The sequence below is a fragment of the Mirounga angustirostris genome, unplaced genomic scaffold (assembly GCF_029215605.1).
Source record: "Mirounga angustirostris isolate CCGP_5_RB_7025 unplaced genomic scaffold, mMirAng1.0.hap1 SCAF_1, whole genome shotgun sequence".
Lineage (NCBI taxonomy): Eukaryota > Metazoa > Chordata > Mammalia > Carnivora > Phocidae > Mirounga > Mirounga angustirostris.
The window spans coordinates 111,649,169-111,665,591 of record NW_026991709.1 but is presented as its reverse complement, the minus strand read 5'-3'; the positions used below and the strand labels follow the sequence as shown (position 1 = coordinate 111,665,591).

Below are 16,423 nucleotides of genomic sequence, written 5' to 3'. Positions count from 1 at the left end.
TGTCTCCCTCTCTGATTTCGTCTTGTTTCATTTTTCCCTCCCTTTCCCTATGATCTTCTGTCTTGTTTCTTAAATTCCTCATATCAGTGAGATCATATGATAATTGTCTTTCTCTGATTGACTGATTTCATCTCTAGTTCCATCCACATCATTGCAAATGGCAAGATTTCATTTTGTTTTTTTTTAATGGCTGCATCATATTCCATTGTATATATATACCACATCTTCTTTATCCATTCATCTGTTGATGGACATCTGGGCTCTTTCCATAGTTTGGCTATTGTGGACATGGCTGCTATAAACATTGGGGTGCAGGTGCCCTTTTGGATCACTATATTTGTATCTTTGGGGCAAAGACCCAGTAGTGCAATTGCTGGATCATAGGGTAGCTCTATTTTCAACTTTTTGAGGAACCTCCATACAATTTTTCGGAGTGGCTGTACCAGCTTGCAATCCCACCAACCATGTAGGAGGGTTCCCCTTTCTCTACATCCTCGCCAACATCTGTCATTTCCTGACTTGTTAATTTTAGCCATTCTGACTGGTGTGAGGTGGTATCTCATTATGGTTTTGATTTGTATTTTCCTGATGCCAAGTGATGTTGAGCACTTTGTCACGTGTCTGTTGACCATTTGGATGTCTTCTTTGCAGAAATGTCTGTTCATGTCTTCTGCCCATTTCTTGATTGGATTCTTTGTTCTTTGGGTGTTGAGTTTGATAAATTCTTTATAAATTTTGGATACTAGCCCTTTATCTGATATGTCATTTGCCAATATCTTCTCCCATTCTGTTGGTTGTCTTTTGGTTTTGTTGACTGTTTCCTTTGCTCTGCAAAAGCTTTTTATCTTGTTGAAGTCCCAATAGTTCATTTCTGCCTCTGTTTCCCTTGCCTTTGGCGATGTGTCTAGGAAGAAGTTGCTGTGGCCGAGGTCAAAGAGGTTGCTGCCTGTGTTCTCATCAAGGATTTTGATCGATTCCTATCTCACATTGAGGTCTTTCATCCATTTTGAGTCTATTTTTGTGTATGGTGTAAGGAAATGGTCCAGTTTCATTTTTCTGCATGTGGCTGTCCAGTTTTCCCAGCACTATTTGTTGAAGAGACTGTCTTTTTTCCATTGGATGTTTTTTCCTGCTTTGTTGAAGATGAGTTGACCATAGAGTTGAAGGTCCATTTCTGGGCTCTCTATTCTTTTCCATTGATCTATGTGTCTGTTTTTGTGCTAGTACCATACTGTCTTGATGATTACAGCTTTGTAATAGAGCTTGACGTCCGGAATTGTGATGCCTCCAGCTTTGGTTTTCTTTTTCAACATTCCTCTGGCTATTTGGGGTCTCTTCTGGTTCCATACAAATTTTAGGATTATTTGTTCCAGTTCTTGGAAAAAAGTTGATGGTATTTTGATAGGAGTTGCATTGAATGTGTAGATTGCTCTAGGTAGCATAAACATTTTAACAGTATTTGTTCTTCCAATCCATGAGCATGGAACATTTTTCCATTTCTTTGTGTCTTCCTCAATTTCTTTCATGAGTATTCTATAGTTTTCTGAGTACAGATCCTTTGCCTCTTTGGTTAGGTTTATTCCTAGGTATCTTATGGTTTTGGGTGCAATTGTAAATGGGATTGACTCCTTGATTTCTCTTTTTTCTGTGTTATTGTTGGTGTATAGAAATGCAACTTATTTCTGTGCACTGATTTTATATCCTGCCACTTTACTGAATTCCTGTATGAGTCTTAGCAGTTTTGGGGTGGGGTCTTTTGGGTTTTCCACATAAAGTATCATATCATCTGCAAAGAGTGACAGTTTGACTTCTTCTTTGTCAATTTTAATACCTTTTATTTCTTTTTATTGTCTGATTGCTGAGGCTAGGACTTCTAGTACTATGTTGAACAACAGTTGTGATAGCGGACATCCCTGCTGTGTTCCTGACCTTAGGGGAAAAGCTCTCAGTTTTTCCCCATTGAGAATGATATTCACTGTGGGTTTTTCCATAGATGGCTTTTATGATATTGAGGTATGTACCCTCTATCCCTACACTGAAGAGTTTTAATTAAGAAAGAATGCTGTACTTTGTCAAATGCTTTTTCTGCATCTATTGAGAGTATCATATGGTTCTTGTCCTTTCTTTTATTAATGTAGTGTATCACATTGATTGATTTGTGGATGTTGAACCACCCTTGCAGCTCAGGAATAAATCCCATTTGGTCATGGTGAATAATCCTTTTAATGTACTGTTAGATCCTATTGGCTAGTATTTTGGTGAGAATTTTTACATCCATGTTCATCAGGTATATTGGTCTGTAATTCTCCTTTTTGGTGGGGGTTATTGTCTGGTTTTGAGATCAAGATAATGCTGGCCTCATAAAAAGAGTTTGGAACTTTTCCTTCCATTTCTATTTTTTGGAATAGTTTCAGAAGAATAGGTATTAATTCTTCTTTAAATGTTTGGTAGAATTCCCCTGGGAAGCCATTTGGTCCTGGGCTCTTGTTTCTTGGGAGATTTTTGATTACCTCTTCAATTTCCATGCTCGTTATGGGCCTGTTCAGGTTTTCTATTTCTTCCTGGTTCAGTTTTTGTAGTTTATACATCTCTAGGAATGCATCCATCTTCCAGATTGTCTAGTTTGTTGGCATATAGATGCTCATAATAGGTTCTTATCATTCTTTGTATATCTTAAGTGTTGGTTGTGATCTTTCCTCTTTCATTCATGATTTTATTTATTTAGGTCCTTTCTCTTTTCTTTTTGATAAGTCTGGCCAGGGGTTTATCAATCTTATTAATTCTTTCAAAGAACCAGCTTCCAGTTTTATTGATCTGTTCTACTGTTCTTTGGGTTTCTATTTCATTGATTTCTGCTCTAATCTTTATTATTTCTCTTCTCCTGCTGGGTTTAGGCTTTATTTGCTGTTCTTTTTCTAGCTCCTTTAGGTGTAGGGTTAGGTTGTGTATTTGAGACCTTTCTTGTTTCTTGAGAAAGGCTTGTATTGCTATATACTTCCCTCTTAGGACTGCCTTTGCTGCATCCCAAAGATTTTGAACAGTTGTGTTTTCATTTTCATTGGTTTCCATGCATTTTTTAAAATTCGTCTTTAATTTCCTGATTGACCCATTCGTTCTTTAGTGGGATGCTCTTTAGCCTCCACATATTTGAGTCCTTTCCAACTTTCCTCTTGTGATTGAGTTCCAGCTTCAAAGCATTGTGGTCTGAAAATATGCAGGGAATGATCCCAATCTTTTGGTACTGGTTGAGACCTGGTTTGTGACCCAGAATGTGATCTATTCTGGAGAATGTTTCATCTACACTATAGAAGAAAGTGTATTCTGTTGCTTTGGAATGGGATGTTCTGAATATATCTGTGAAGTCCATCTGGTCCAGTGTGTCATTCAAAGCTCTTATTTCCTTGTTGATCTTTTGCTTAGATGATCTGTCCATTGCAGTGAGGGGGGGTGTTAAAGTCCCCTACTATTATTGTATTATTGTTGATGTGTTTCTTTGATTTTTTTATTAATTGGCTTATATAATTGGCTGCTCCCATGTTAGGGGCATAAATATTTACAATTGTTAGATCTTGTTGGATAGACCCTTTAATTATAATGTAGTGTCCCTTCTCATCTCTTATTACATTCTTTGGTTTAAAATCTAATTTGTCTGATATAAGGATTGCCACCCTACCTTTCTTTTGATGTTCATTAGCATGATAAATGGTTTTCCACCACCTCACTTTAAATCTGGAGGTGTCTTTGGGTCTAAAATTGCAGACAGCATATCAGTGGGTCTTGCTTTTTTATCCAGGCTGATACCCTGTGTATTTTGATTGGGGCATTTAGCTCATTTACATTCAGGTTAACTATTGAAAGATATTAATTTTGTGCCATTGTATTGCCTGTAAGGTAACTGTTACTGTATATTGTCTCTCTTCCTTTCTGGTCTGTGTTACCTTTGGGCTCTCTCTTTGCTTAGAGAACCCCTTTCAATATTTCTTGTAGGGCTGGTTTGATCACAAATTCTTTTAGTTTCTGTTTGTCCTGGAAGCTTTTTATCTCTCCTTCTATTTTCAGTGACAGCCTAGCTGGATAAAGTATTCTTGGCTGCATATTTTTCTCCTTTAGTACCTTTCATGTCTTACTTTTCTTTCTTTCTTTTTTTTTTTTTAAAGATTTTATTTATTTATTTGACAGAGAGAGATATAGTAAGAGAGGGAACACAAGCAGGGGGGGTGGGAGACGGAGAAGCAGACTTCCCACTGAGCAGGGAGCCCGATGTGGGGCTCGATCCCAGGACCCTGGGATCATGACCTGAGCCGAAGGCAGACGCTTAGTGACTGAGCCACCCAGGCACCCCCGTGTCTTACTTTTCAATAAAAACAAATACGTAGGTCTATTTCATGGTAAGAATCCCACTTTTGTCTTAAAAACCCACATGCAAACTCACTGTAAATACATACATGTGCATTAACAATAAAATAGGAGGTGTGCCTGGGTGGCTCAGTTGGTTAAGTGTCTGCCGTCAGCTCAGGTCATGATCCCAGGGTCCTGGGATTAAGCCCCACATTGGGTTCCCTGCTTAGCAGGGGGTCTGCTTCTCCCTCTAACCTCCCCCCCCCCTGCTTGTGATGTCTCTCTCTCTCTCACTCTCTCAAAAAAATAAATAAAATCTTTTAAAAAAGTGAAAAAAATAAAATAAGAAAAGTTAAAGAGAAACAGATGGAAAGAAAACAGAAGTTAATGCAAGTTTTGAACAGGGCTGTACAGTTTTCACAAGTTCTGTTTTTTTATATTTTGCTGTTTTGGAGTTGCAGCACTAAAAAAGCAGAAACTTGCCCCAATTATTCCAGAGTAGATGAAAAGAGGAAATAGTATTTGTTTTTGTTAAACTGAATGAATTCAAGTTGAGATGTCTTCATAAACATCTTGACATCATAACCTTCTTTTGTATGAAAGTCATCCTGGAGAGGTTATACTTGGATTCTAAGACATTGAATTAAGGCACCTTTCTTTACATACTCTTCTTTATGGCTTATTTTAGAAAAGATAGCCATTTTTAAATTTTTAAAATTATTTTTTAAAGATTTTATTTATTTATTTGATAGAAAGAGCAAGCACACAGCAGGGGGGTGCTGGAGAAGGAGAGAGAGAGAAGTAGGCTTTCTGCTGAGCAGGGAGCCTGATGCAGGGCTCCATCCCAGGACCCTGGGATCATGACCTGAGCTGAAGGCAGACGCTCAACCAACTGAGCCACCCAGGCACCCCAAGATAGCCATTTTTTTTAGAAACATGTTTTCATTTGTAAATTATACATTGTTTTTATGTTAAAATTTTTTTTTTTAATTTAAGTAATCTCTACACCCCACCTGGGGCTCGAACTAAGGACCCCAGGATCAAGAGTCCCATGTATCTCCGACTGAGGCAGCCAAGCATCCCTCATTTGTAAATTATACATTTTTCTTTTTTTCCTTTCTTTTTTTGAGAGAGAGAGAGAGCGAGAGAGCACACATGAGTGGTAGGAGGAGGCTCAGTGGGAAAGGGAGAGAGAGAATCCCAAGCAGGCGCCACGCCCAGTGCAGAGCTCAATTTGGGGCTTGATCTCACGACCCTGATATCATGACCTGAGCAGAAATGAAGAGTCAGATGCCCAACCAACTGAGCTACTCAGGCACTCCTAAATTATACATTTTTAGAAACATATTTATACATTTTTTGGGGTGTGTATAAAATATATTTAAAATCTAAAGTCACATATTATGTGTCTCCTGTACTTTGGTGTTTATGCATTAACTGTGTCTTTCAAAAGCTAAAGGTATATTATTTTGAACCAATTTTAGACCTTTTTTTTTTTTTAAAGATTTTATTTATTTGAAAGAGAGAGTGAGAGAGAGAGAGAGCACAAGAGGCGAGAGCAGGAGAGGGAGAAGCAGACTCCCTGCCGAGCAGGGAGCCCGATGCGGGACTCGATCCAGGGACTTCAGGATCATGACCTGAGCTGAAGGCAGTCACTTAACCAACTGAGCCACCCAGGCGCCCAATTTTAGACCTTCTAATTTCATTTAAGAGTCTCCAACTTGTCTGATAGACATCTACTCAGTACTACCACAGGGGCACCTGGGTGGTTCAGTTGGTTAAGCATCTGCCTTTGGCTCAGGTCATGAATCCAGGGTCCTGGGATTAAGCCCCACATTGGGCTCCATGCTCAGTGGGGAGCCTACTTTTCCCTCTCCCTTCCCCAACCCCCCCACCCCACTGGTTCTCTCTCTCACTCTGCTGTCTCTCTCTCAAGTAAATAAATAAATCTTAAAAAAAAAAAATACTACCACAATAAACTCAATCTCTCACCATAAAACAACATTCCAAGGATGCCAGAAAGGATGAACTAAGTTTTAACCCCTGCCCTTGCTTGGTTGGTGGAAATATGGTGAGAGAAGGAGGCAGGGAACCCAGCAGGAGTGTTAGGGAGACTGAGCCCACCTCACACTTTATTTTATTTTTATTATTTATTTATTTATTTATTTATTTATTTATTTATTTATTTATTAAGAGAAGGAGAGATGAGAGAGAGGTGGCAGAGGGGCAGAGGAAGAGGGAGAGAGAGAATCCCAAGCAGACTCCATGCCTAGTGCAGAGCCTGATACAGGGCTTGATCTCACGACCCTGAGATCATGACCTGAGCTGAAATTAAGAGTCAGACATTTAACTGGCTAAGCCACCCAGGTGCCCCCCACCTCACACTTTAGAAGGCACGACCTGTCAGAGAGTTGCTTGTTAGCCCCGTTTGCAGCAAGGGCTGGACATGTGGCCAGAGTGCTGCCAATCCGGCCTGCTCACCAGCCCTACTTTGAATTAGGAGCCAGTAAGACCGAGAAGCGGCAGACACAGGGCATTGTCCCTGGCGGTAGCAGATCTGATGATGCATTGCTGGTCTGGTGGCAGGGCTGGAGGCAGTGTCCAGTGCTGGCTTTGAGGGCTCAGAGGTGGCTGCGGGGGTGGACTTCCTGGACTAGTTCTGGGCATGATGAAGACATTGTTTCTGGCTGCGTACTTTCTGAACCCGATTCTCTAGTCTTCCTGTCAAGACTGTGAACTATCCAGTAGCCTCTCAATATGTTTATTTTCTGCTTAAATTGTCCAGGCTTTGTTTCTGCTGCTGTTTGCAATTAAGAACCCTGATGCTGGAAAGGAAAAAGGGCAAGGATGCCGGAGCACCTTGCCTTGAGGGTACAGAGGGTGGAGAGATGTCACGGTTAGGGAGGGAATCCAAACCCTGAAATGCATCTCAATACCTTGTTATGATGTTTCTGATAACAATCATATACCTTCTTGTTAATTTTCAAACTTTACCTCTCAAGTCCTTTGTCAATTTATTTATTCATCACATTTTTATGGAGAGCCTACTATATGCCAGGTACTATTTTAGGCACTGGGTGCCAACAGTGAACAAAACTCAAGCAATAGTTTCCACAGTAACACTGGTTAGAGGGAAGGGGGCAAATGGGATAGTATTTCTGCATGCCCAGCAATAACCTAGGACTTTCCACTGCATCATGCCATGGTTTATAGAACACAGTGCCCTGCAGCAGCAATGAATGGGCAGGATTGACTCTTGCGTTAATAGAACTTGGATGTATATCCCATAGAAGATATTTCTTATGGTGTCTATAGGACTTTTTCCCCCTGAGAAGGAAAAATTAATGCAATGTTCTTTCCCCACTATTCTCATATCACCCCCCCATTCACTTTTCCAAATATGTCTACATTACTATTAAAGGAGAAGGTATAATACACAGGGAAACTGGAAAATATATTAACTATTTAAAAAATGTATTTAGGGGGGCGCCTGGGTGGCTCAGATGGTTAAGCGTCTGCCTTCGGCTTAGGTCATGATCCCAGGGTCCTGGGATCGAGCCCCGCATGGGGCTCCCTGCTCCACAGGAAGCCTGCTTCTCCCTCCTCCACTCCCCCTGCTTGTGTTCCCTCTCTCGCTGTGTCTCTCCCTGTTATATTAAAAAAAAAAAAATGTATTTAGGAGGAGATCACCTCTTAATTTACCTAAAGTCTTTCCCTCTTTTCACATAAGCAAAACCTTGTAATTCACACAAAATATAAGGACAATAAAAAAACCAAATATTTTGGATTTATTTCGCATCACATAATGTGTACTTATATATTTTTAAAGATTTTATTTATTTATTTGAGAGAGAGAGGGAGAGCTTGGACATGTGCATGAGCAGGGGGTGGGGGGGATGGGGGAGAGAGAGAAGCAGACTCTACACTGAGCAGGGAGCCTGATGCGGGGCTTGATCCCAGGACCGACCTGAGCTGAAGGCAGATGCTTAACCGACTGAACCACCCAGGCACCCCTCTACTTGTATTTTTTTAAAAAAAGAAAATTGCTTACTTGGCAAATTTTTAAACTTTGCAAAAGCATTGGTTTACATCTTGATATGTCTAAGTTGTACCAAAATAAATGAAGAGACAAGCTCTTCAAGATTTTCAGAAGGTAGAATTAATTGCACAAAGTAACAGTTAAGAAGGAAAGGTACTACTTAAATTTGTATATATCTAATTATGCAATAAAGCAACAACATGACTTAGAATGTAACCTTTTGTTACCTAAAATAGACTGCTTAGAACTGGTCTGACTGCATTCTCTGAGGTGTGGGATATTTTCATGAAGTATTTTTGTTGTTGTAAGCCCACTTTGGGCTATGATTATCCATACACAGTAAATAGTGTGGACTTTTGAAATAGGCCTCTTTTATCATCTAATCTAAACAGGAATTAAGTCAGGATGAAAACCAATATTTATGGTCTTTGCAGGTAATTCTCTTCCTTCAGATTCAAGATACTGTTTTTCTTCCCAAATCCAGTCATATGAAATTCTCTAAATGTGATTCTACTGGAGAAGGTGAAGATTAAGATCAGTAAGATTTCCATGGAACTTCAGAGTTTTTATTTAAACCCTGTATGTTGGCCAGTCCTGGGATGCATAATTATATTCTGCGTCTCTTGAGTAAACCCATTTTACCTCTATACTCTATTTTTTTCCATTAGGAGTTTAACTCCAGGGGAAGGTTAGAGTTCAGTGCAAAGACAACTTGCACCACTGTGATAGATGATGCTTTATTGGCAGAATTTATGAAGTATTTTTATTTTTTTAAAGATTTTATTTATTTATTCATAAGAGACAGAGAGAGAGAGAGAGGCGGAGGGAGAAGCAGGCTCCCCGCTGAGCAGGGAGCCCAATGCGGGACCTGATCTGAGCCAAAGGCAGACACTTAACCATCTGAGCCACCGAGGTGCCCTATGAAATATTTTTATAAGTAAATTTATGAAATAGGTTGCCTCTGGGGAGGGAAACTGGGGGCCAGAGGTGGGAGGAAGACTTTTTACTGTATATACTTTTTATATCTTTTGGATCAATGTGAATGTACTACCTAGTCAAAAATAAATAAAAGTTAGAATTTTTTAATAAAGGAAAATAAAACCAGTGCTGAGTTAAATAATAGTAACCTATTTATACCCTTAACACACATTATCTACATCCCTGAATAGCTGTGGCTCAATCCCATCCCTCCAGCAGCTCAAATATTAATAATAAACTTATGCCACTCTCTCCAAGTAAGCAAGCAACAAGGTCTCGAACATCATTATTGGCGCTGGAAAATTCCAGAATATTTTAAAGGGTTTATCCTATACACCAAAAACATAGTATATATACTTAAAGATATAAGGAAAGACATTTAAGAAATGAGATGAAAAAAAGAGAAATGAGATGGAATTTAGTCTGCCTAAAAGAGTATTATACTATAATTTTCTTAGTGTCAGAAGGAGAAAACAAGAAATCAGAGTTGTTTTTATTTACCTTTTTGATAATTAAACATTCTTCAAGAATATAACAATAATACATGAATAAATGCTCATAAAACATTACAAACACATGTACAAATATGTTATTTTTGTTTACTTAAATGGGATCACACAATGCTAATTTTTCTGTGCCCTGTTTTTACTAGTTAGTAGTAAGTATTTTAGATTTTTTATTTTTTTATTTTTATTATTTTTTAAAGATTTTATTTATTTATTTGAGACAGAGAGAATGAGAGAGAGAGAGCACATGAGAGGGGGGAGGGTCAGAGGGAGAAGCAGGCTCCCTGCCGAGCAGGGAGCCCGATGCGGGCCTCGATCCCGGGACTCCAGGATCATGACCTGAGCCGAAGGCAGTTGCTTAACCAACTGAGCCACCCAGGCGCCCAGTATTTTAGATTTTTTTAAAACAAAGACTTCTCACTTAGTCAATCAATGAAAGAGGGTATGTGCTATGGTGAGTGCTGTGAATTATGTGACTGTTCAATCACAGACCTGTACCTCTGAAACAAATAATACATTATATGCTAAAAAAAAAGATAGTAGGAAGGGAAAAATGAAGTGGGGGAATCGGAGGGGGAGACGAACCATGAGAGACTATGGACTCTGAGAAACAAACTGAGGGTTCTTGAGGGGAGGGGGGTGGAGGGATGGGTTAGCCTGGTGATGGGTATTAAAGAGGGCACATTCTGCATGGAGCACTGGGTGTTATACGCAAACAATGAATCATGGAACACTACATCAAAAAAAAATTTGGTTTTAATAAAGGTTGAAATAAATTAAAATGGTAAAAAAACTCAAAAAAGTTAGCTTTGGCTATCATAAAAATTTTTTAATGCTAAATATGAGAAAATTAGTGCTCCATTTAGCAGAGAATGTGAACTTAGTTTCTTGGTTCCTTGTGGCTCATGTTTTCATATAGGATAAAGAACTAGTATTGAATAACATTTCTTCCCTAGAGATCAGCTCTTAAACTCTTTTTTTTTTTTTAAGATTTTATTTATTTATTTGAGACAGAGAGAATGAGAGAGAGAGAGCACATGAGAGGGGGGAGGGTCAGAGGGAGAAGCAGGTTCCCTGCTGAGCAGGGACTGCCCGATGCGGGACTCGATCCAGGGACTCGATCCAGGGACTCGATCCAGGGACTCCAGGATCATGACCTGAGCCGAAGGCAGTCGCTTAACCAACTGAGCCACCCAGGCGCCCCAGCTCTTAAACTCTTTAGGCCACCTGTCTCTTTAAGAAATTGTCAGAAATTTAAAAAAAAAGAAAAGAAAAAAAATTGTCAGAAATTAAGGATCCGGGCGCCTGGGTGGCTCAGTTGGTTAAACGACTGCCTTCGGCTCAGGTCATGATCCTGGAGTCCCAGGATCAAGTCCCTGCTCAGCGGGGAGTCTGCTTCTCCCTCTGACCCTCCCCCCTCTCATGTGCTCTCTCTCTCTCATTCTCTCTCTTAAATAAATAAATAAATAAAATCTTTAAAAAAAAAAGAAATTAAGGATCCTCCACCCAGAAAATCTCTAGGCGCATAATTTTGCATATTTTATAATTTTAGGGTTTTGTAAAGTTCTTTTTTTTTTTTTTAAAGATTTTATTTATTTATTTGAGAGAGAGAGAATGAGAGACAGAGAGCATGAGAGGGAGGAGGGTCAGAGGGAGAAGCAGACTCCCCGCTGAGCAGGGAGCCCGATGCGGGACTCGATCCCGGGACTCCAGGATCATGACCTGAGCCGAAGGCAGTCGCTTAACCGACTGAGCCACCCAGGCGCCCCGGGTTTTGTAAAGTTCTTAAAGCCCATCCATGGACCCCCATTTAAATACCACTAATTAAGTACACTATAAATGGAAAAGGCTATCTCCAGGTGTAGATATGTACACCTAATTCATAAATGGCTACTTTGGCTGGATTTGGATGTAGAAATTGCCTTTTCTTTTTTTTTTTTTTAAGATTTTATTTATTTATTTGACAGAGAGAGAGACAGCAAGAGAGGGAACACAAGCAGGGGGAGCGGGAGAGGGAGAAGCAGCCTTCCTGCGGAGCAGGGAGCCCGATGCGGGACTCGATCCCAGGACCCTGAGATCATGACCTGAGCCAAAGGCAGTCACTTAACCAACTGAGCCACCCAGGCGCCCCAGAAATTGCCTTTTCATTCTTATTGTTACTGAGAATTTCTTCCCTCTCCTCACTCCCCTGCCCTTAATCCATTGTGAATCCAAGGAAATGATCAAATTTTCCTTCTACATCAATATTTCAGATCTACCCCTTGCCCTCATTCCAATATTGGTTTGTGCGATGTTCTGGGATGACTGGTGCAGCAACGAGGGGGATAGAGGAGGGAAAGGACATAAGGAGTAAACAAGGGGAACTCCATCCAGTCTCTCCACCTTATTTCCCCGTGCAGCAGAAATCATGTGTAAGACCAGTTAGACAAATGGAAGAGAGGAGAAGCCAAGAAGAGAAAACTTCTTCCTAAGTTATGAAATGACTTTTGTTGAATTATCCACAACTTTATTCAAAATGAGGTAGGTATCTGGAACAATTGTTATTCTGATCATCATACCTTAACAAAGCATTTGAGAGTTGAACCAAAAGATATTCCAACATCAGCAAGATTCCAGCTGTCCTTTAGGACTGCTCCAGCATACATCAGCTCCAGATACCACCTGCCTTGTTCATCTTCAGAGAGAGGAATGTGGAAATAATCCTTAAAAATCAATAGCATATTATAAAAACAGTGTATCTTGACATTACTAGACCAGTAATATAATCTCTTTTCTTTTACATTTTTTTTTTCCCACTGAGAATTATAAAATTGTTTTGGACAGATGAAGAAGTACGGGACAAGGGTTCTTAACTTGGAGCCTATACACCTCTCCAAAAGTTTATGGATAGAGTTTAGATGGGAAAAAACTATATTTTATTAACTCTAAATGAAACTGAGATTTTCTTTCAATTATGTATGTAGGCAACAAACTAAAGAAGCAGTAGTTGGCTATACCTATGACTTTGTCACCAATAGAAATCACAGATATTTTCATATCACATTATAGTTGTTGCAGAAATCTCAAAATATTATACTGATCACCACTTTGAAATTACAACAGTTATTAGATACATTGCTAAAATTTGATAATGTGTTAATAAAGAAGCCCACGTGTTACTATATCACAAATTTGTTTTTTAATGTTTGAAAATTGTATTTCAATATGCTGGTTTCCTTTTCTTTGTATGTATTTTATTGTATGCATTTGAAGACATTCTGAGGAGTCCATAGGCTTCGCCAGACTGCCAAAGGGATTCGTGACATAGAAAGGTTAAGAGCCTCTGTGTTAGAAGATCTAGATTTCAGTAATCACAGTGATCTATCAAATATCATGTAACTGTGATTCAATAAATGAGCCTTAGCAAATGGGAATGATCATCTCCGAGTTAAATACCATCTGATGGTTGAGACCTGATATTTGTCTTAGTTTCCCAATTGTAGAGGGAATATCTCTTTCTTTCTTTTTTTTTTTTCAAAGATTTTATTTATTTGACAGAGAGACACAGCGAGAGAGGGAACACAAGCAGGGGGAGTGGGAGAGGGAGAAGCAGGCTCCCGGCAGAGCAGGGAGCCCGATGCGGGGCTCGATCCCAGGACCCTGGGACCATGACTCGAGCTGAAGGCAGATGCTTAATGACTGAGCCACCCAGGCGCCCCATAGAGGGAATATTTCTAAAAATTTATAAGAAAGCTACTGAATCCAAATTATTTCTTATTCTGGTTCTGTAATCGTAGGTAAGATGGTCAACCTCTCTGAGCTTCAGTTTCACTGGATACAAAATGTCGCTGTAGCTCAGAAGTTGTTTAAAGTTCTCTCCATCTCCAAAATCCTTTGTATCTTTATAGTTGCTTGCTCACCAAACGTGCCATCTGACAACTGGCATGCTCTTATATAGTTAAGAGTTAATGTCCTGTTTTTGTCCTTTTATGAAGAATTGCAGTAATACTCTGGCCAGTGCGCAACCCACACATTTCATAAAGAGAGGTCAAACTTTTTTTCTTTTTCCGGAGAATTCACTGACTCAGTTTGCTTCCTGTCTAACACCTCCATAGTTACTATCTTCTTATCAAACTGTTGTGTAAGCAAATAATGATATTTTCAAATAGTTTTAGTTTCCTGTTTGCTGAAAATGTGCCTAATAGTATCTCTACCTCATGTACAGTTTAAAGCCACTGTGTAGTTAAAATTAGTGTACATCTTAGTGGCTTAGGGACAAAGTACATACCTTTATCATCAGCTTGACAGCCTCCACAGTTTCATCTGCTGAAACATCAAATGGTTCAAAAGATCCCTCAAAGGCTATGAAAATTCTCATTCTCTCAACAAATAAAACAAAGCAAGCAAGCAAACAAACAAAAAACCTCAACCCTACAACTTTTTTCAAAGAATTGGATAGCTAGAAAAATTCCAACTCACAATTATGAACAAAAATGATGGTCAGAGGCAGCTGTTACTATCTAGCTTGAAAGTCGAGCTGAGAGAAAGTGAAGAGACAAGTCCTGCTGTATGAGTACTGGGCAACACAGACAGCAGCTGTATTGGAGGAAATGTTTCCCTGCCAATGGCAGTCAACAGCCACCTTGTTCCTATAGTACAGAAGCCAGCAAACTTGACAATGGTTGGGGCAAGTGTGAACAAGCACCAAACATGAATTGCAGAAAGGCCACACATAAATTATACTTTTGTGATGTGACCACCACCCAGGGACTCTTGAATCTGTATTCACTCAAGTGCAGCTGATCGAAGGACCCTTCAAAATAGATAGGTGATTGGGATGTACTGGCACACAGTGAAGCAAAACAGATTTGATTTTATTGAATGTGATAATCCTGAAAGTTCTCTGTAAATAACTCTGAGCTGAAGCATTCTGGTTTCCATAACAACTTTGTGTACTTGTTCCCTGGTGGTATTTCTAATCCTGCCATGGGGTATAGAACAATGCCCACTTGCACCAGGGAGATGAATGCATAGGCAAATGACTGTGGTTTTCCCTTGCCATCTCTGTGTAATAGAATCTGCCCAATAACAACATATAGTATGTCTTTTAGTCCTTGCCTTTATGTTATTTACAAAAATTTACCATTGTTATCTTCTTCAACTTCCCTTAGCAGTGGTGGAAAATATTTCAAACTCCACTCAATAAATGAGCAAAGATATTAAGCACCATTACTCAAGTTTACGGAGTAAGCATTGTACTCGAACTTAATTCTAAGACCCTCCTGGTATGATACGCTTGGTTTAGTGCTGTCATGTCTGATTATTCCCTTGTGTATGTAAATCTTTTCTTCCTCAAATTCCTCCTGATCTATGACAGAATCCTCATTCTGCATTTCTTTTTATTCTTAGCAGCACTTAGTACAATGTAAGTCACATGATAGGTGCTCAGTAAGTGTTAACCTCTTGGTTGATTCTGTTCCGATTTCCAACTTGTGTTCCAACCACAAGAAATGTGAAAAAATGGAAAACATAAAAAGGGCAGAGGATTTCACAACAGAGCTAACTCTTTTTGCATATTTTTCAAGTGTTGCAACATCAGGATATCTCCTCATGTTGTCACTGTTTTGATAGAAAGTTTATTACCATAGGGTGTGGTTGCTGCCGTTTTAGTGTCTCCCCAAAAGCTGCTGTGATTGTTGACTGGTGAAAGCTCATAGCTACGGCTCCTTCTCCAAGGAATTGCCCTTGGCTGATGGGAGCTGCCTTGACAAAAAAGCTGGGCACCCCCATCAGTAACTGATGGCCAAGGGGCTACAAAAGGCCTGCCTTCTCATCTGAAGGAGAGAAAATTCTGCAGAGGATTCTTATAGATCAGGCCGCAGCTGGACTTTACCTGAGACTACATTCTTTCTCACTTTTTCTTCTTCCCAGCTCTGCTGAACTCTTTCCCTGACTAGTTTTTCTTGTGCACTCCCTCAGTAGTTGATACTCATCTCAATCCCTATCTCAGGCTCTGCTTCCAGAGAAACCAACCTACACCAGAGGATCTTAAAGAAGCTCATATGCTTTAAGAAATCACAACCAACTGCTTTGTAGCTTCCTGAAATACATGTTTATTTTTACATGTGTATTTTTGTATGCTGTAGTAGACTTGCCTTTAGAGTAAATGCCCTGCTCAAAATTATGTCATTAAGGACTTGTTCCTTACCTGTGTCCCCAGCAGTGAGGTTTGTAATGTGACCCTTTTCTCATCATCACAGTTATTTGGACCAGAATGGAACTGTCAGAATCCTTTCTTTTTGGACTGAAGGAAAATATGACTTTGCGGTTTGATCTGTAACATGCAAATTAGCGACTGTGAGTGAATCATCTTCTTCCTCCAATGTGACTGAGTGGCAGAGAAAGCTAAGAAGAAAGAATGAAACAGACATATGCATTTTTTTTTAAGATTTTTTATTTATTTATTTGACAGAGAGAGACACAGCGAGAGAGGAAACACAAGCAGGGGGAGTGGGAGAGGGAGAAGCAGGCTTCCTGCTGAGCAGGGAGCCCAATGTGGGGCTCGATCCCAGGACCCTGGGAT

General features: G+C 39.7%; 1 protein-coding gene across 1 annotated transcript in view; it reads right to left on the bottom strand.

Moving 5' to 3' along the window:
* Positions 1-14,218, bottom strand: part of ANKUB1 (ankyrin repeat and ubiquitin domain containing 1) — a 36,151-nt gene extending 21,933 nt beyond the window's left edge. Inside the window, exons 1-2 of the mRNA XM_045863705.2 lie at positions 14,129-14,218; positions 12,420-12,563 (exon numbers count right to left, since the gene is read on the bottom strand). Of these exons, the coding sequence (XP_045719661.2) occupies positions 12,420-12,563; positions 14,129-14,218 (234 nt within the window). The remainder of the gene's footprint in view (positions 1-12,419; positions 12,564-14,128) is intronic.
* Positions 14,219-16,423: the final 2,205 nt, after the last annotated feature.